The 20,375-nt window shown below is 49.8% G+C and overlaps 2 protein-coding genes and 2 pseudogenes across 2 annotated transcripts in view; 3 read left to right on the forward strand and 1 right to left on the reverse strand.

The window, feature by feature from the left end:
* The window catches only part of LOC129398234 (tubulin beta-8 chain-like), a 103,525-nt gene extending 101,601 nt beyond the window's left edge, over positions 1–1,924 (forward strand). The window contains 1 exon segment of the mRNA XM_063604729.1: positions 500–1,924. The gene's annotated coding sequence lies outside the window, so the exon portion shown is untranslated.
* Positions 1,925–8,635: 6,711 nt separating this feature from the next.
* Positions 8,636–16,446, forward strand: LOC129397706 (putative uncharacterized protein FLJ46235; annotated as a pseudogene).
* Positions 16,447–18,193: 1,747 nt separating this feature from the next.
* LOC106634379 (putative uncharacterized protein FLJ44672) lies at positions 18,194–19,403 on the forward strand. Its single transcript, XM_055112945.2, has one exon. It carries the CDS (start codon positions 18,422–18,424, stop codon positions 19,271–19,273), a length of 852 nt encoding a protein of 283 aa, XP_054968920.1. The 5' UTR covers positions 18,194–18,421; the 3' UTR covers positions 19,274–19,403.
* Positions 19,404–19,728: 325 nt separating this feature from the next.
* Positions 19,729–20,375, reverse strand: part of LOC129397837 (protein capicua homolog) — a 2,014-nt pseudogene continuing 1,367 nt past the window's right edge.

Here is a 20,375-nt window from a genome sequence, read left to right on the forward strand (position 1 = left end):
GTTTCCCAGACTTTCCTTCATATTTATGACCTTGACACATTTAAAGAGCACACAGGTTTTTGTTTGAACAGCTGTTTTCAGGTCTTTGGGGTATATACCTAGGAATGGAATCATTGAGTCATATGGTAAATCTATTTGTAACTTTATGAAGAAACATCAAATTATTTTACACGTAGGCTGCACCATTTTGTCACTTATTGTCACATATTGTCACAAGCAGTGTTTAAGAGTTCAAGTTTCTGCACATCTTTGTCAACACTTGTTATTTTTTAGTATAACTATTCTTGTGTGAGTTAAGGGTTATCTCTTCATGGTTTTAATTATGGTAATGATGTTAAGCATCTTTTCATGTGCTTGTTGGTGAAGTGTGTATTAAAGTCTTTTGTCAATTTTTAGATTGGGTTGTCTTTGCTGTGGAGTTGTAAAAGTTCTTTATACATTCTGGATAACAGACACTGATGAAGTATCTAATGTGCCGACATTTTCTTCCATTTTATAGGTTGTTGGAACGTAATAAGAGTTAATGTGTGGTCTCTGCTGCAGTGTCCTGAAACAGAGCGCTAAGCCTCGGGAATGTACGAAGTAATGTGTCTTTCGTATGCTAATGAAATGATTGATGGCTGGGGGCACCTGGATAGCCTCAGTGGGGCTGGCTGCCAAGGGAAGCAACCTTGTCATTAGAGGATTTGAAATTTCTTCCCCCGTCCCGTCTCTGTGAAGGGGAGAGGTGCTGATGGTTGAGTTGATCACCTATGGCCACAGACGTAACCAATTTGCCTGTGTAATAAAGGACAGGGTTGGGAGAGCATCTGTGTTGCTCTCCCAACACAGGAGATACTGGGAGGATCATGTCTGGTGAGGGCATGGGAGGCCTGCATTCCTTCCACTTACCTCACCTTGTGCATCTCTTTTTCTGGCTTTTCATTTGTAGCATTTAAAAGATCCTTGGTAATAAGTCAGGAATAGTAAGTACACTGCGTTCATGGGTTGTGCAATGTGATGTAGCAAATTGCTGAACCCAATAAGGGTGTTGTGGGAGCCTCCAATCTGTAGCAAAGTCAGACAGAAGGTAACCTGGGAACCTACTGTTTGTGGTTGGCACCTTAAGTGGTTACAGTCTTGTAACGGAGTACCCATATTTTCTTACAGAAGAAATGAATTAGTTTTACCATTTTGCTGTTCCTGCACTTAGCTCTTTAGGAATGCAATTATAAGCTTTACTGTCTCTCCACCAGACACTTCCTATACTGCAAACTTTTCCAACTGTGTGATAACTTAAAAGTTCCAGGGACCAAACCTTGAAACAAACTGGCACTTCCATATCTCTCCCCCACCAGGAGATTGGCAGCAGACAACAGTCAATTTACAACCTGGCTCTGCCCATGGTGGTGCTAGCAAGATCACCTAATGGAGAAAACATCAGAGCATGTCCCATAGACCCTGCACCTCCTCACCTCATCCCCTGCATGCCATTCTGGCAAGTCCGAAAGCCCTGCTTTCTGCCCAGAAAGTGGAAGCGCTTCCCTTAAGGCAAGAGCCTGTATGTTCCCTTCAGCTAAGCTCTGGCATAAAGTCACTTTCTTTTTACCATCCTTGTGTTTGTCATTTAAATTTGCAAGCAACAAGGGGCATGACGTGTATTCCTAGGACTGAGTCCTTAGCCTGTGGGGTCTGATGCTTTCTCCATTTACTGTCACAATTGGGTTGCACTGTAGGACACCCAGCTGGTACCCAAGATTTGGTCTGTGTGGGGAAAAAACCGATGTATCTGGTAACAGAAGTGTTCTGTGTTGAGTGTTGAGAGTATACTATAAGACAGTTGTTTTTCCTATTATAACATTTTGTCTTTCAACTTTTTTCTTCATGTCTTCTGAGACGTAAAAGTTGTAAATTTTGAGGAAATAAATTGATTTATTTTTCCTTTTGTGGTCTGTGCTTTTGGTGTCAGATGTAAGAAACTATTGCTACATGTAAGGTCATGAATGCTTAACTGTATGTTTTCTTCCAGAGTTTTTAGTTTTCACCTATTTTGGTCTTTGAGCCATTGTAGTTTAATTTTTTATGTGGTATGAGGTAAGGATACAATTTCATTTCCCTTTATGTGGATAGCAAGTTGCCTTACATCACTTGTTGAGGACAGGATTCTTTCCCCAATTTACTGGTAATGGACCTTGTCTAAAATCAGTTGAGCATAGAGGTATTGTTTTCTGTCTGGACTCCCAATTCAATTCAGTTGATATTTCTGTTTATTCCTGTGCGAGGATCCCACTGTTTTTATTACTGTTCCTTTGTAATAAAATTTGAAATTGGGATGTGATCAGGATCAGCTTATCCACTTCTGTCCCAAGGCCTTTGGGATTTTTGTAGGAATAACATTGAATCCACGGATTGCTTCGTGTACTTTGGGAAACTTAACAATGTGGTCTACAAATCCACAAATAAGATAAGTTTTTACATTTATTGGGAATTTAATTTCCTTAAGTAATGTCTTATAATTTCCCTCATCTAAGTCTTGTCATTTCATTCCATTTATTCCTAAGTATAATATTGCTATTGGTATTTTTTAAGGTAGAATTTTCATAATTTGGTTTAGAGATTATTCATTCCTAGCATATGCATATAAAATGGAATGTTTGGCCAGGCACCGGGGCTCATACCTGTAACCCAAGCAGGTTGAGAGGCTGAGGAAGGGTTAGGGTTAGGGTTGGGGTTGGGGTTGGGGTTGGGGTTGGGGTTAGGCTTACGGCTTAGGGCTTAGGGATTAGGGCTAGGGCTCGGGCTAGGGTTAGGGTTACGGTTAGGGTTGGGTTAGGGTTGGGTTAGGGTAGGGTTAGGGTTAGGGGTTAGGGGTTCGGGTTCGGGTTTGGGTTTAGAGTCCATGTGTTCTTTTGGAGCAAGTCACTATGCAGAGCCCACAGTTATGGAGTGAGGAGGTGGCTCCACCTTCTTGGTGGCTGAGTGTCTACATCAATTATTTGGAATTCTTTTGCAAAGGAGATTTCTATGCAACTCCATTTGCTTATTCACCTAGGGATACAAATACAGACACCTAGATAATGACTTTAAGCTTTAGTTATTATTCAACACTACAGTATTATGTTGCACAATTCATTCCTGTGTTGGCCATCAGTAGCTGTTTTTATTGGCTCTTATTTTTCTTTGATATATTTTAAATTTTTTAGTACTTACTTACTTTCTGATACTTCCAGATTATCCTGGCTCCTATATTTACTGTCCCAGTTCTAGTATCAGACATTTCTTCAAAGAGCCTGATTCCTTTCAGAATGGTAGGAAAACTTACATCTGGCTGCTGAATGAGCACATTGTATCTTGTCCCTCATTGGCAATGCTAGGAAGTATATGTGTGTGTCTAACCTACCTATACACACCTAATTATAAAGTTTTCTATGTAGAACTGTGTGTATCTTTATTAAACTAAACATAAGTTTACGTTGATGTCTCCACCTCTGATCTACTATCACATGAATCATTCTAGCCTTCTTGCCTTGCTAATTTGTAATCTCCCACTTCAACAGTGAGAAACCTGGTTCCCACCATCTGTGACTTATGTAAGTCATTGTTTTATTCCAGATACAGACACTGTGGTTTTACAATTGTTCACAATTGCTTTTGTTGGAAAGAACTTTATAAAGTGGAATCCAATGATGAAGTATAGTTCATGTGCCTTCAGCCTACAGATTCTGTTCCTTTTCAAAGTGACTTAGGTCAACACCATTTTCCCTACACCTTCAGTGAGTTTTTACCTACATTTGTGTCTTAGTCCATTTCGTGGTTCTGTAACAGAATACCTGAGGCTGCGTAATTTATAAGTAAAAAAGGTTCATTTGGTTCACAATACTGGTGGCTGGAATGTCTGAGATTGGGCAGTTGCATCTGGCAGGGCCTCAGTCTTTTTCACCTCATGGTGGAAAGTGGAAGGGGAGCAAGGGGTGCCCCAGAGATCACATAGCAGAAGTGAAAGCAAGAGGGAAGCCAAGGAAGCCAGACTCTTTTTAATTACCTACTCCTGCAGAAATTATCTATTCCTGTGAGAACAGAACTCACTCACCCCCATGGAGGACATTAATGTATTCATGAGGGATCCATCCCCACGACCCAAACACCATCCACTAGGCCCCACCACCCCACACTGACACAGTGGGAGTCAAATTTCAACATGAGTTTTTGTGGGGACAAACCACATCCAAACCATAGTAATTTGTAGCATAAATTCTTTTTCACATGATGTATTCTGTCCTGGGATACTCCACATCCTGAGTAATTGTATTTAATTTGAATAGAGTTTGCTTTAACCATTTGGCTGTAAAATTCTGCATATTTCGACAAATGCATTGTGGCAGATATCCCACTATTAAAGTATCATATGGAATGCTTCAAACCCCCACCCCATGGAGCCAATGGCTTCCCATCTGTATAGTTTGCCTTCTCCAGTGTCTCATTAAATGAGATCACATTGTGTGTATCCTCCTCAGACTGTCTTCTTCCATTTAGCAATGTGCATGCAAGATTCACTCATGTCTTTGTGTCAGTTGATAGCTTGTTCCTTTCTATGGCTAAATAGTATTCCATTACATGAATGTACCACAATTTGGTTATGCATTTTGGGGAGCAGAACCTTCCTCTTCTAACTTTGTTCCAGGGTTGGAGACCTTCAAATTAACTGACAATGGATACATTAGTAGGAGAGACAATACTTGGCTTCTTGTTCCCCAAGTATCATTGTGGGACAAAATTCATCAGATGGCAGGATCCAGTTTACAAAGGGGTAAAAATAGCCCAGAAACAAGAAACAAGACTAGAATCTGATAAGCTATAATGGCTATAGTTTTCCTTTAAAATTTTTTTTGAGACAGGGTCTGGCTCTGTCATCCAGGCTGCAGTGCAAAGGTGCAATCTCAGCTCATGGCAACCTCTACCTCCTGGGTGCAAACGATCCTCCCTCCTCAGCCTCCTGATTACCTGGGACTACAGGCAGATGCCGTCATGCCCATCTAATTTTTGTATTTTTGGTAGAGACGGGGTTTCATGGTAGCTTTTGATTGGAAATAACATCAAAGTAGTTGTCAAAATACTTAGGAATGTTATTTTTGGATTGTAAGGTGAGACTTGTTTAGCTTTGGAAAAAATGCCCAATTTGTAATAGGGGAGGAAAAATAATTTTTTGTTTTCGGAATTCTTAGATGGGATGCTCTGTAAAAACTGACAGATTAAAATGAGCAAAACAGAAAAGTTTAAAAACATGTATACCTTATGGTTACATGGGAGATACTCAGGGAAAAATGAGTAAATCTCCAACAGGTGGCTTTCAGTTCAAGCATAAATACTGTCTTCAACTTAAAGAAAGAAGATTTGAGGTGCATTAGTGGGGAGTTAACTAGCAAAAGCACATTAGACAAGGGTAAGGTTCGTTATACAGACTTAAGTCCATGCATTCTCCATTGATAAGACTCTTTAGTGATTTAGTTATCGTTCTCTTCTTGGTGTCAAGAGAGGTAGCTCAAAAACCTGCAGACAAATGTTTATAGTAGCCAAAGGGGATCAGACTATGTCAGCCCAAAATATGCCACTTCAGCATAAGTATTCATGGCAACCTCTACCTCCTGGGTGCAAACGATCCTCCCTCCTCAGCCTCCTGATTACCTGGGACTACAGGCAGATGCCGTCATGCCCATCTAATTTTTGTATTTTTGGTAGAGACGGGGTTTCATGGTAGGTTTTGATTGGAAATAACATCAAAGTAGTTGTCAAAATACTTAGGAATGTTATTTTTGGATTGTAAGGTTATTACAATGGTTTATTACAAAGGTTATTACAAAGGTTATTAAATGGTTATTTCCTTTATAGATGTAAATTTTCCTTACACAAGTAATTTCTACTGTGTTTTCACAACTTCCTTTGTTAGCTTTTTTTTTTTCAAAATAATTAGCTTGGAATAATTCTTAAGCCAAAGGGACATATTTTGGGGTTGCATATTCTGGTTTCCTACCATTATATTTTGGGGTGGCATATTTTGGTCTTATATTTGGTCTTATATATAGACCAGCTGTGCTTTTTATGGTTTTCAGGTCTCTAGTATGTTGAGCATCTTTTTGTAAGTGTACTTGCCATCTGTAGATCTTCTTTGTTGAGGTGTCTGTTCAGATCTGTGTGCATTTTTAATTGAGCTGTTTAACTTATTGTTTAGTTTTAACAATTTTTAATATATTTTGAATACAAATTCTCAGATCTGTATTTTGCAAATATTTTCTTCCATATGTGGCTTGTCTTTTGGTTCTCTTAACAAGGTCTCTTCCAGAGTATAAACTGTAAATATTAAGAAATCCACATTGTCATTTCTTCTGTGTATATCAACCTTGTGTGTCATTTGTTAAAATTCATTACCAGACGCAAAGGCACATAGCTTTTCTTCTGTAGTTTCTTCTAGAAATTGTATAGTTTTGCATTTTTAGTGTAAGGATGATTTTGAGTGATTATTTGTGTAAGTTGTAAAGTTTTCATCTACATGCATATCATTTCTTATGGTTTCCAATTAATCATTCCCTGACTATTTTTGGGAAAGACACAGGATAGTGGGCTCTGTTAGAGTAGATAGCTAGCTAGACATGAACAGGAGGGGAAGCTCCTGGAAAAGGGGAAGTCTGTGAAGCCTCACCTGGAGGGACCCCAAAAATGCACATATTAGTAGCATCTCTAGTGCTAGAGTGGATGGGCACTTGTCAATTGTGGTTAGGAGGGAGAAGAGGTACCTACGCAGAAACACCCTAGAACTTCTCTTAAGATGCCCCAATCATCATTCACTCTGCAATAAAAATGTCAGAATATTGCTAGCTACATGCAGATAAGAAGGACAAAGGGGACATTCTTAAGAGAAACCTGGCACCATAAGTACAGATTAGGGCAGAGAAAGACATTCAAAAGAGGAAGGTGCAGTAGATACAAACGTGACTGCTGTCAGCCTGCCTGGGATGGCGGGAAGGAGGCTGGTGCCAGTGTGGATTCGGATTGATCACCACACATGTACCTCAATCAACAGTAAGGAGGTCCCACAAGCCTAAGTGGGGCAAGTTGGGGACCTAAGGCAGTAGCAGGAGAACCAAAGAAAACAGGCGGAGACTTGAGACAGAGGCAGGAATGTGAAGTCCAAAATAAAATTCCCCGCACAGGACTCTTAGGGTGTTTTCATGCACTATCAGCCCACTCCTCCCTATTTTTCTACAATAAGCTCTTTACACTGTATTTCTTTTGAATGAAGTTGTCTTCCATCTTTGCACTGCCTCTTGGTGAAAATCTTTCTTCCAAGTTAACTGGGACATCAGCTCTTCCCAGTAATAGCTCCTTTTCAGTTTTAATTTACAGAACTGATGGGGATTAATAACTGGCGCTCTGACTTTAAGTGGTGCAGGAGGCGGCCAGTAGGGGACGCCAGCCATCACACCGGGAGCAAGAGGGCCCTGCCTAGTCCCCATCTGCCTGCAGGTGGCTTGCAGCCACGACAATGCCAGCAAGAGGGCCTGGCAGTGTCACTGGCTGCCAGCAGGGGGCGAACGACGACTACACTGTGAGCAAGAGGGCCCTGCAGTGTCCTTAGCTGCCAGGAGGTGGCGTAGGGGCACCACGCCATGAGCAAGAGGACCGTGCAGTGCCCTGGTTGCCAGCAGGGGGCGTGCTGCCACTACACTGTGAGCAAGAGGATCCTGTAGTGCCCCCAGCGGTCAGAAGAGGGCGTCCCCTGACTACACTGCAAGGAAGAGGGCCCGGCAGTGTCCCCAGCTGCCAGCAGGGGAGCCAGCCGCCACTACACTTGGAGCAAGAGGGCCCGGCAGTGTCCCCAGCTGCCAGCAGGCGGGTGTGCTGCCACTACAATGTGAGCAAGAGGGCCCTGCAATGTCCCTAGCTGCCAGCAGGCGGCGTGCCGCCACTATACTGCAAGCAAGAGGGCCCTGCAGTTGCCCTAGTCGCCAGCAGGGGGCGCAATGGCACAGCACCGTGGGCAAGCGGGTCCTGTACTGCCCGGGTGCAAGCAGGAGGGGGCCCGAACCGGGCTGTTCAGATTACTCAGGTTCCACCCGTCTCTGCGCCGCGCCGCCGGGGACGTGTCTCTGCGCCTGCACCGCGCCACCCCCGCGCTCCCCGCCCGGCGGCGTGCGACTGTGCGCCTGCAACACGCCCCGCCACCGTCAGCTCAGCGACGTGCGTCTCTGCGCCTGCGCCTGCGCCGCGCCTCACTCCCGCTCGCCCAGCGACCTCTCCCCTCCGGGGACGCGCCGGCGTGCCTCTATGCCCTGCGCCGCGTTTCCCCAACAGCGCCGCGCCGCCCCTCTCTGCGCCTGCGCGGGCCCGCCGCGAGGCCCCGCCCCTCTCTGCGCCTGCGCGGGCCCGCCGCGCCGCCCCGCCCCTCTCTGCGCCTGCGCCGGCCCGCCGCGCCGCCCCTCTCTGCGCCTGCGCCGGCCCGCCGCCCCGCCCCTCTCTGCGACTGCGCCGGCCCGCCGCGCCGCCCCTCTCTGCGCCTGCGCCGGCCCGCCGCGCCGCCCCTCTCTGCGCCTGCGCGGGCGCGCCGCGCCGCCCCTCTCTGCCCCTGCGCGGGCCCGCCGCGCCGCCCCTCTCTGCGCCTGCGCCGGCCCGCCGCGCCGCCCCTCTCTGCGCCTGCGCCGGCGCGCCACGCCTCTTTGCGAGGGCGCATTTGCGTTCTCCTCAGCACAGACCCGGAGAGCATCGCCAGGGCGGAGCTGCGTTCTCCTCTGCACAGACTTCGGGAGTACTGCGAAGGCGGAGCAGAGTTCTTCTCAGGTCAGACGCGGGTGGGCGGAGGGCACTGCGAGGGTGGAGCTGTGTTCTGCTCAGCAGAGACCTGGGGGGCACCGTAAAGGCGGAGCAGCATTCTCAGCAGAGATGTTGGTGGCACTGCCTGGCTTTGGGACAACTTGGGGCCGCATGGACGGTGAATAAAATCTTTCACGGTCGCAGCCCTGAATAATCAAGGTCAGAGACCAGTTAGAACGGTTCAGTGTGGAAAACGGGAAATCAAAAGCCTCTCTCAATCCTGCGCACCGAGATTCTCCCGAGGCGGGGGGCTGCATTGCTGGTTCCAACTGCAGCGTCGGAACACAAATGTAGCATTCCTAATGCACACATGACACCCAAAATTACATGAGTAATATGGTTAGGGTTAGGGTTAGATTGCAATTTCTAACCTGTTTTATTTTGTTTTTTTTTGAGACAGGGTCTCCCTCTGTTGTCCAAGGCTGGAGTGTAGTAGTGCTATCGCAGCTGACTGCAGCCTCAACCTTCCAGGCTGAAGCGATCCTCCTACCTCAACCTCCCACGTGGCTGAGACTACAGGTGCTTGCCACTATGCCCAACTAATATTTGGAATTTTCGTATACGTGGATTCCAGAGGGGTGACAGCGAAACGTGAGTAAGCATGGATTTTGGTATATGCAGAGATGGGGGGCTGGAACTAATTCTGTATACTGAGGGACGACGACTGTATATGTTTTTACAATTACGCTGTAGGATACATTCTGTTGCATAGCCTTGAAAATAATAATTTTTAATTGAGTGGAATAATAATAATAATATTGCTAAAAGTAGCAGCTGGCCAGGTGTGGTGGCTCACACTGGTAATCGCAACACTTTGGGAGGCTGAGGCAGGAGGATGGCTTGAGGCCAAGAGTTTGCGATAGGCCTTGGAAACGCAGGGGGAGTCACCATCCCTACAGAAAAACACATGAATTAGCCTAGTGTGGTGGCATGTTCCTGTAGTCCCAGCTACTTGGGAGGCTGAGGTGGGAGGATCACTTGAGCCCAGGGAGGCTGAGACTGCAGTGAGTCATGATCAGGCCTCTGCACTCCAGCCTGGGTGACAGAGTGAGACCCTGTCTCAAAACAACAAAAAAGTAGCCGCTAACATCAACTGAACTTTTATACCAGGTGCCTATTGATACCATAGTTTAATTTCTTAGAACTGTTTCTTATTTCACTTACCAACTCTGTCTTCAGTTACTCCCAGATTTTTACTGTGTGTGTCCAGATGACCTTTTGTTTAGATTGAATTGTCTCCCCAGAAGTAAGATTACTGTGAGTCATGGTGAATGGACATTCTCATTACCCTTGATGTAAGTTGACAGGGTTTTGAGTGCCTCCCAGCTATAATCTTAGCACTTTGGGAGGCCAAGAGAGGAGGATTGCTTGAGGCCAAGAGTTGGAGGAGGCAGTATGGCAGTATGGTGAGACCCTGTCTCCACTATTTTAAAAAATTGACAGGCTTTACCCGGGAAGGCTTATACACAATTTAAACACCCCTCATAGTATAAGAAAGTGCCCATTTCACTGCACCTTTGCCAGCACAGGGTATTATAATTTAGTAAGTCATTTTTTGTTTGATTATTTTAAATAGATAAAAGACCTCATGTTACTTTACTTGTCACATTTCAACATCTTTCCTTAGCTTATTAGCTCTATCTCTTTTCTGTCTGTAAATGGTTGTTGTTGTTGTTGTTTTGTTCTTTGAGACAGGGTCTTGCTCTGTCACCAGGCTGGACTGTAGCGGCATAATCATGCCTCGCTGCAGCCTTGACCTCCCAGGCTCAAACTTCAGCATTCCGAGTAGCTGGGACTACAAGTGTGCACCACCACTCCCAGCTAACTTTTTTCTTTTTTTTTTGGATAGAGACAGGGTCTCACTGTGTTGTCCAGACCGGTCTCTAGCTCCTGGCCTTAAGCAATCTTCCTGCATTAGCTTCTCAAATGGCTGGAATTTCAGGCATGAGCCACCATGCCTGGCCTGGGCTAGTCCCATATTCTCTAGAGTTCTCTTTACTTTGTGCTAGCCAATCTCTCATTGTGCTGTTCACCTGTTATAATGAATAATTCTCCATATTAAATTTTACCACTTTAAACTTTTGAGTGGTTTATGCTTCCTGATTGGACTCTGACTAATATGTTAGGAAGGGTCCCAGGAGGTAAACCCACACAGATGGGATTTGGGCATAGGTTTGGTTTCCCAGGGGGCAGTGCTGAGCTCTTTGCCAGTGGGAAATGGGATGCTGGTGATTTCCAGTAGGTGACCTCACAGTGACTCAAGCTACCACTTACTGTTGATTGTGACAAAATGCCAGCTGAGGCACATGCCTTGGGAGCTAAGTGGTTTCTGCCCTTGACCACTGTGAAGACTGTTTTGGGAAGGGTCGCTTTGGATGCACTTGAGCAGGGGTCCCCAACCCCTGAGCCATGGAGTCGTAAGGAGCCACACAGCAGGAGGTGAGTGGTGTCGAGTGAGGGAGGGAGGGAAGCTTCGTCTGTATTTACAGCCACTCCCCTTTGCTCACATTCCCGCCTGAGCTCCGCCTTCTCAGATGAGCAGCAGCATTAGATTCTCATAGGAGAACGCACCCTGCTGTGAACCGTGCATGTGAGGGATCTAGGTTGCGCTGTCCTTATGAGAATCTAATACCTATTGATCTGTCACTTTCTCCCATCACGCTCAGGTGGGACCATCCAGTTTCAGGAAAACAAGCTTAACACGCCCACTGATTTGACATTATGGTGAGTTCTATAATTATTTTATTATATATTACAGTGTAATAATGGAAATAAAGTGCCTAATAAATGTAAATGTGCTTACATCTTTTGGCCCAGCTCCTACCTCCCGGCAGCCTCTCCAGGCCCAGAACTTTCTCCAGTCAGTCTCTACAGACCAAGCTCATGACTCACCATGGCCTATTTAGGCCCATACCCTACATCACGGCAGTCTCCGCAGATGAGGCTACTGCCTCACAACAGCCTCCACAGGCACAGCTCCATCGTTACAATGGCCTCTTTAGACCCAGCTCCTGCCTCCCAGCCTTCTCTCCAGGCCCTGAACTTTCTCCGTAAGTTGAGGTAGCTGGGACTGTAGGTATACATGATGATACTTGGGTAATTTTTAAATTGTTTTGTAGACATGGGGTCTCACTTTGTTGGCCAGGCTGGTTTCAAACTAATGGCCTCAAGTGACCCTTCCACCCCTGCCTCCCATCCTCGAGGTATTTGCCACCACAAGGAGCACTTGTTCAATTTTCTAAAAAAGAAATTTCTAAAGTAAGGCTGTGGGATGATGGCAGGAAGATAAAAGAAAAACAGAAGCATAAGTTAAAATGACTTATTCACACATATTCTTTTGACAGCAAGAAGAACTTTTAGTATATACATTCCTTACAAACAAACAAAAGGCAGGTAAACAATGTTGTATAGGAACTTCAACACACACTGTACAGTATTCCCACTTTGCTGACATAAGTTATGGAAATTTCATAGTTTACTTGAGTGTCGCTACCAGTATTTTGCTTCTCTGATGATTTTTATCAACTTCCTCATCTGTTAACTTCTCTCCAAGGTATGTCATGTCACGACATACTGCCGCTGCACGAACATGGCCAGTGTCTTCCTATTCAACATGTAGAATGCTTTCCTAATTTCTCTTTTTACTCTCTGTCTTTGTGTTCTGCATTTTCCTTACTTTTATTGTCAGAAACTCCAGAAAGTCAATCGTACTAATTTATCACGATTTGCTTTATTAATTTATACTTTGCTTATATGGAATTTTGCCCAGCAGACCTCATTACAGTTTCTAACCTGTTTTATTTATTTATTTTTTTCTGAGACAGGGTCTCCCTCTGTTGTCCAAGGCTGGAGTGTAGTAGCGCTATCGCAGCTGACCGCAGCCTCAACCTTCCAGGCTGAAGCGATCCTCCCACCTCAACCTCCCACGTGGCTGAGACTACAGGTGCTTGCCACTATGCCCAACTAATATTTGGAATTTTCGTATACGTGGATTCCAGAGGGGTGACAGCGAAACGTGAGTAAGCATGGATTTTGGTATATGCAGAGATGGGGGGCTGGAACTGATTCTGTATACTGAGGGACGACGACTGTATATGTTTTTACAATTACGCTGTAGGATACATACTGTTGCATAGCCTTGAAAATAATCATTTTTAATTGAGTGGAATAATAATAATATTGCTAAAAGTAGCAGCTGGCCAGGTGTGGTGGCTCACACTGGTAATCGCAACACTTTGGGAGGCTGAGGCAGGAGGATGGCTTGAGGCCAAGAGTTTGCGATAGGCCTTGGAAACGCAGGGGGAGTCACCATCCCTACAGAAAAACACATGAATTAGCCTAGTGTGGTGGCATGTTCCTGTAGTCCCAGCTACTTGGGAGGCTGAGGTGGGAGGATCACTTGAGCCCAGGGAGGCTGAGACTGCAGTGAGTCATGATCAGGCCTCTGCACTCCAGCCTGGGTGACAGAGTGAGACCCTGTCTCAAAACAACAAAAAAGTAGCCGCTAACATCAACTGACCTTTTACCAGGTGCCTACTGATACCATAGTTTAATTTCTTAGAACTGTTTCTTATTTCACTTAGCAACTCTGTCTTCAGTTACTCCCAGATTTTTACTGTGTGTGTACAGATGATCTTTTGTTTGGATTGAATTGTCTCCCCAGAAGTAAGATTACTGTGAGTCATGGTGAATGGACATTCTCATTACCCTTGATGTAAATCGACAGGGTTTTGGGTGCCTCCCAGCTATAATCTTAGCACTTTGGGAGGCCAAGAGAGGAGGATTGCTTGAGGCCAAGAGTTGGAGGAGGCAGTATGGCAGTATGGTGAGACCCTGTCTCCATTATTTTAAAAAATTGACAGGCTTTACCCGGGAAGGCTTATACACAATTTAAACACCCCTCATAGTATAAGAAAGTGCCCATTTCACTGCACCTTTGCCAGCACAGGGTATTATAATTTAGTAAGTCATTTTTTGTTTGATTATTTTAAATAGACAAAAGACCTCATGTTACTCTACTTGTCACATTTCAACATCTTTCCTCAGCTTATTGGCTCTATTTCTTTTCTGTCTGTAAATGGTTGTTGTTGTTTTGTTCTTTGAGACAGGGTCTTGCTCTGTCACCAGGCTGGACTGTAGTGGCATAATCATGCCTCACTGCAGCCTTGACCTCCCAGGCTCAAACTTCCGCATTCCGAGTAGCTGGGACTACAAGTGTGCACCACCACTCCCAGGTAACTTTTTTCTTCTTTTGGATAGAGACAGGGTCTCACTGTGTTGTCCAGACCGGTCTCTAGCTCCTGGCCTTAAGCAATCCTCCTGCATTAGCTTCTCAAATGGCTGGAATTTCAGGCATGAGCCACCATGCCTGGCCTGGGCTAGTCCCATATTCTCTAGAGTTCTCTTTACTTTGTGCTAGCCAATCTCTCATTATGCTGTTCACCTGTTATAATGAATAATTCTCCATATTAAATTTTACCACTTTAAACTTTTGAGTGGTTTATGCTTCCTGATTGGACTCTGACTAATATGTTAGGAAGGGTCCCAGGAGGTAAACCCACACAGATGGGATTTGGGCATAGGTTTGGTTTCCCAGGGGGCAGTGCTGAGCTCTTTGCCAGTGGGAAATGGGATGCTGGTGATTTCCAGTAGGTGACCTCACAGTGACTCAAGCTACCTCTTACTGTTGATTGTGAGGAAATGCCAGCTGAGGCACATGCCTTGGGAGCTAAGTGGTTTCTGCCCTTGACCACTGTGAAGACTGTTTTGGGAAGGGTCGCTTTGGATGCACTTGAGCAGGGGTCCCCAACCCCTGAGCCATGGAGCCGTAGGGAGCCACACAGCAGGAGGTGAGTGGTGTCGAGTGAGGGAGTGAGGGAAGCTTCGTCTGTATTTACAGCCACTCCCCTTTGCTCACATTCCCACCTGAGCTCCGCCTTCTCAGATGAGCAGCAGCATTAGATTCTCATAGGAGAACGCACCCTGTTGTGAACCGTGCATGTGAGGGATCTAGGTGGCGCTGTCCTTAAGAGAATCTAATACCTATTGATCTGTCACTTTCTCCCATCACGCTCAGGTGGGACCATCCAGTTTCAGGAAAACAAGCTTAACAAGCCCACTGATTCGACATTATGGTGAGTTCTATAATTATTTTATTATATATTGGATATATAATAAATATATATATTTATTATATATATTAATATGTTAAATATATTAATATATTAAATATATTATTATATATTGTAATAATGGAAATAAAGTCCCTAATAAATGTAAATGTGCTTAAATCTTTTGGCCCAGCTCCTACCTCCCGGCAGCCTCTCCAGGCCCAGAACTTTCTCCAGTCAGCCTCTACAGACCAAGCTCATGACTCACAATGGCCTATTTAGGCCCATACCCTACGTCACGGCAGTCTCCGCAGATGAGGCTACTGCCTCACAACAGCCTCCACAGGCACAGCTCCATCGGATATTGGATATATCCAATATCCACAGCCCACAGCTTCCTCAAGCCAAGCTCCCCAGGCCCAGGTCAGGCCTCACGGTGGCCTCTCCAGGATGAGCTCCTGCCCTCCGATGGCACCTGCAGGCCCCAAATGGTCTCCGGTCGGTGGGCTCCTCCACGCCAAGCTTGGGCCTCCCGGCGACCTCTGCAGGCCCAAGTTGTCCTGAAGTTGGCATCTCCCGGCCATGCCTCCCAGCAAGTAAGCAAGCTCTTTTGGCTCAACTCCTGCCCAGCTCCCAACCGCCTTTGTGGGCCCCGAACTTTCTCCAGCCAAGTTCTTCGGGCCTAATTCCTGCCGCCCGGTGGCCTGTACGGGCCCAGCAATGGTTGGAGAACAGCCTATGCAGGTCCCCGCTCTTGCCTCCCAGGGGCCTCTCCAGGCCCAGCTCTTGACCCCACGGCGGCCTCTCAGGGCCAAGACCCTGCCTGCCTCCCAGCAGCCCGCGTGCGGCCCAGCTCCTCCCTCACGGTGGCTTGTTGATGCCCATGCCTCTGGCACCCTGCCCAGAGGCATGAGCCCCTGCCTCACACCGGCCCCTCCCATGCTGAGAGAGGTCAGCGTGAGCCCTTGCCTCACACCGGCCCCTCCCACGCTGAGAGAGGTCAGCGTGAGCCCCTTGCCTCACACCGGCCCCTCCCATGCTGAGAGAGGTCAGAGTGAGCCCTTGCCTCACACCGGCCCCTCCCATGCTGAGAGAGGTCAGAGTGAGCCCTTGCCTCACACCGGCCCCTCCCACGCTGAGAGAGGTCAGCGTTAGCCCCTTGCCTCACACCGGCCCCTCCCACGCTGAGAGAGGTCGTGAGCCCTTGCCTCACACCGGCCCCTCCCATTCTGAGAGAGGTCAGAGTGAGCCCTTGCCTCACACCGGCCCCTCCCTCGCTGAGAGAGGTCGTGAGCCCTTGCCTCACACCGGCCCCTCCCATGCTGAGAGAGGTCAGAGTGAGCCCCTTGCCTCACACCGGCCCCTCCCACGCTGAGAGACGTCAGCCTGAGCCATTGCCTCACACCGGCCCCTCCCACGCTGAGAGAGGTCAGCGTGAGCCCCTTGCCTCACACCGGCCCCTCCCACGCTGAGAGAGGTCAGCGTGAGCCCTTGCCTCACACCGGCCCCTCCCACGCTGAGAGAAGTCAGAGTGAGCCCCATGCCTCACACCGGCCCCTCCCACGCTGAGAGAGGTCAGCGTGAGCCCTTGCCTCACACCGGCCCCTCCCACGCTGAGAGAGGTCAGCGTGAGCCCTTGCCTCACACCGGCCCCTCCCACGCTGAGAGAGGTCAGCGTGAGCCCTTGCCTCACACCGGCCCCTCCCACGCTGAGAGAGGTCAGAGTGAGCCCCATGCCTCACACCGGCCCCTCCCACGCTGAGAGAGGTCAGAGTGAGCCCCATGCCTCACACCGCCCCCTCCCACGGTGAGAGAGGTCAGCGTGAGCCCTTGCCTCACACCGGCCCCTCCCACGCTGAGAGAGGTCAGAGTGAGCCCCATGCCTCACACCGGCCCCTCCCACGCTGAGAGAGGTCAGCGTGAGCCCTTGCCTCACACCGGCCCCTCCCACGCTGAGAGAGGTCAGCGTGAGCCCCTTGCCTCGCACCGTCCCCTCCCTCGCTGACAGAGGTCAGCCTGAGCCCCTTGCCTCACACCGGCCCCTCCCTCGCTGACAGAGGTCAGCCGGAGCCCCTTGCGTCACACCGGCCCCTCCCACGCTGAGAGAGGTCAGCGTGAGCCCTTGCCTCACACCGGCCCCTCCCACGCTGAGAGAGGTCAGCGTTAGCCCCTTGCCTCACACCGGCCCCTCCCACGCTGAGAGAGGTCGTGAGCCCTTGCCTCACACCGGCCCCTCCCATGCTGAGAGAGGTCAGCGTGAGCCCCTTGCCTCACACCGGCCCCTCCCATGCTGAGAGACGTCAGCCTGAGCCATTGCCTCACACCGGCCCCTCCCACGCTGAGAGAGGTCAGCGTGAGCCCCTTGCCTCACACCGGCCCCTCCCACGCTGAGAGAGGTCAGCGTGAGCCCTTGCCTCACACCGGCCCCTCCCACGCTGAGAGAAGTCAGAGTGAGCCCCATGCCTCACACCGGCCCCTCCCACGCTGAGAGAGGTCAGCGTGAGCCCTTGCCTCACACCGGCCCCTCCCACGCTGAGAGAGGTCAGCGTGAGCCCTTGCCTCACACCGGCCCCTCCCACGCTGAGAGAGGTCAGCGTGAGCCCTTGCCTCACACCGGCCCCTCCCACGCTGAGAGAGGTCAGAGTGAGCCCCATGCCTCACACCGGCCCCTCCCACGCTGAGAGAGGTCAGCGTGAGCCCTTGCCTCACACCGGCCCCTCCCACGCTGAGAGAGGTCAGCGTGAGCCCTTGCCTCACACCGGCCCCTCCCACGCTGAGAGAGGTCAGCGTGAGCCCCTTGCCTCACACCGGCCCCTCCCACGCTGAGAGAGGCCAGCGTGAGCCCTTGCCTCACACCGGCCCCTCCCACGCTGAGAGAGGTCAGCGTGATCCCCTTGCCTCACACCGGCCCCTCCCACGCTGAGAGAGGTCAGCGTGAGCCCTTGCCTCACACCGGCCCCTCCCACGCTGAGAGAGGTCAGCGTGAGCCCCTTGCCTCACACCGGCCCCTCCCACGCTGAGAGAGGTCTGCGTGAGCCCTTGCCTCACACCGGCCCCTCCCACGCTGAGAGAGGTCAGCGTGAGCCCCTTGCCTCACACCGGCCCCTCCCACGCTGAGAGAGGTCAGTGTGAGCCCTTGCCTCACACCGGCCCCTCCCACGCTGAGAGAGGTCAGCGTGAGCCCCTGCCTCAACAGGCCACCGTGAGGGCGGAGCAGGGTCGCACGTGGGCTGCTGGGAGGCAGGCAGGGACTTGGGCCTCGGAGGTCGTGGTGGGGCGAGAGCTGGGCCTGGAGACACCCCTCTGAGGCAACAGCGGGGCCTACAGACTCTGTTCTCCAGCCGGAGCTGGGACTGTTCAGGTACTGGGAGGCGGGATGTGGGTCTGAAGAGCTTGGTTGCCGAAACTTCGGTGTCTACAAACGCAGGCGGGAACTGAGCCAAAAAAGCTTGTTTCCTGGGAGGTGGGAGATGCAGCCAAGAGAAACAGCTGTGCCTGCAGAGGCCGCCATGTGGGAGGCTGAGGCCGGGCCTCCTCAAATAGGCCTCTCCAGAGCCACTTGCAGCCTCCCGGCGTCCTCTCCGGGCCCAGCTCTTCCTCCCGGCTGTGTCTCCAGGCCTGACTCTGGCCTCCCAACAACGTCTTTGGACTCAGCTCCTGCCCAGCTCCCAGCGGCCCTGGTAGGCCCACCACTTCCCGAAGCCAAGCTCCCCAGGCCCAGCTCAGGCCTCACGGTGGCCTCTCCATGCTCAGCTCCTGCCCTCCGATGGCAAGGTCGGTGGGCTCCTCTAGGCCCAGCTTGGGCCTCCCGGCGGCCTCTGCAGGCCCAAATCGTCCTGAAGTCGGCCTCTCCAGGCCCAGCTCCGGCCTCCCGGCGGCCTCTGCAGGCCCAAGTCGTCGTCAAGTCGGCCTGGAATTGGGCCTGGAAGAGCAGCAAGTCGGCCTTCCCGGGCCCAGCTCCGTCCTCTCGGCGGCCTCTCCAGGTGCAAAAGTTCCTCGAGTCAGCCTCTCCAGGCCCAGCTCCTCCTGCCTCCCAGTGGCCTCTTTCAGCCCAGACCAGCTCATGGCTCTTGGCGGCCTTCCCAGGCCCCGCTTTTGACTTTTGGTGGCCTCTTCAGGCCCAGAACTTGACCTCCAGTGGGCCTTTGCAGGCCCGGCCTCCTGCCTCTCGAAGGCCTGCATGGGCCTGGACTCACAGCAGACTCACAGCGGACTCTCCATGCCCAGCTAGCTCTTGCCTCATTGCGGCCTCCCGAGTCCAAAGCTCCTGCCTCTCGGCCGCTTCGGCAGGCCCAGCTCCCGCCTGCCAGCGGCCTCTTTAGGCCCAGCTCATTCCTCACAACGGCCTTCCCAGGCCCCGTTTTTCCCTTCCGGCAGCCTCTTGGCCTCTAATTTGTTTATCTTTTGTGTATAAATCCCAAAATATTGAATTTTGGCATATTTCCACCATTATGTAAATATTTTGGTAGGTGATTTATTTGGGGTGAGTTTCTGCACCAAGCCCGAATTTTTTATTTTATTTTACTTATTATTTGGTGTTAAACAGGTTTAGTGACGGTCACGGCAACTTTTTGGCACAATGAAAAATATCGCCCATGATCAACGTGTTCTGTTCTGGGGAAGGGGGCAAAGGCAGGGTGAATCACTTTCTTAAAAAGTATAGCTCAAGGTGGGAGTGCAGAGGGAATGGGGAGAAAACCCTCCCGCTGCCTGTGTCGAAGTGCAGGAGCCCCCACCCCCATACTCACCTGAGTCCAGCCCCCCTCTGCCCCCCGGGTGGCTCAGCCCAGCTCCTGCCTAGGAAAGCCTTAGTGTTGGGAGGGACCCTGATGACTGAGGAGCCTGGTAGCTCCAGGTCGCCCACACTTTCAGGTCTCTTGCCCCAGAAGGTGGCAGGATCCATTGGGAGGAAACAGGTCGCCTTGGAAGGCGTCCGTGGGTCCCCATCCCCAGGGGTAGGGGCCATAGGGGGCCCACTCTGCTGCCTTGACCATACTCCTGGGCTTTGAAGGATCCTGGGCCCAGTAAGAAGGAGGTGGGTGCCAAGGTTGAGGAGGAAGCATCCGAGTATGTGTAGGGGGAGGACAGGGTGGGACCATAGACTTTGCCAAAAGCTGCAGGTGGATCGGGGGACCCTGGGGGCTCAGGATCCAGCAAGGGGCGGCAGGAGTAAAGGAGGAAGGAATGACAGGTGCAAGTACCTTCCCACCAAAGCCCTTGTTGCCCTCTGGCTCCTCCCCAGAGTTGTCCCCACTCTCAAGTCAGTCACCCACTCCTTGAACTTGAGATCAGTGTCAGTGGTGCTAAAGCCATCATCAGCCATGACATCATCACCCCCTCCTCCTCATGGATGACCGTGTGCTCCTCGTCACTCGCTATGTCCTCACTGGCCATGTGCTGGGAATGAGCATCTCAAGTGGGCAG

The sequence above is a fragment of the Pan paniscus genome, chromosome 4 (genome assembly GCF_029289425.2).
Source record: "Pan paniscus chromosome 4, NHGRI_mPanPan1-v2.0_pri, whole genome shotgun sequence".
NCBI lineage: Eukaryota > Metazoa > Chordata > Mammalia > Primates > Hominidae > Pan > Pan paniscus.

Bases quoted from the DNA above. Each gene is read 5' to 3' on its own strand.
- LOC106634379 (XM_055112945.2), top strand. From the start codon at position 18,422: ATGCAGCCAAGAGAAACAGCTGTGCCTGCAGAGGCCGCCATGTGGGAG.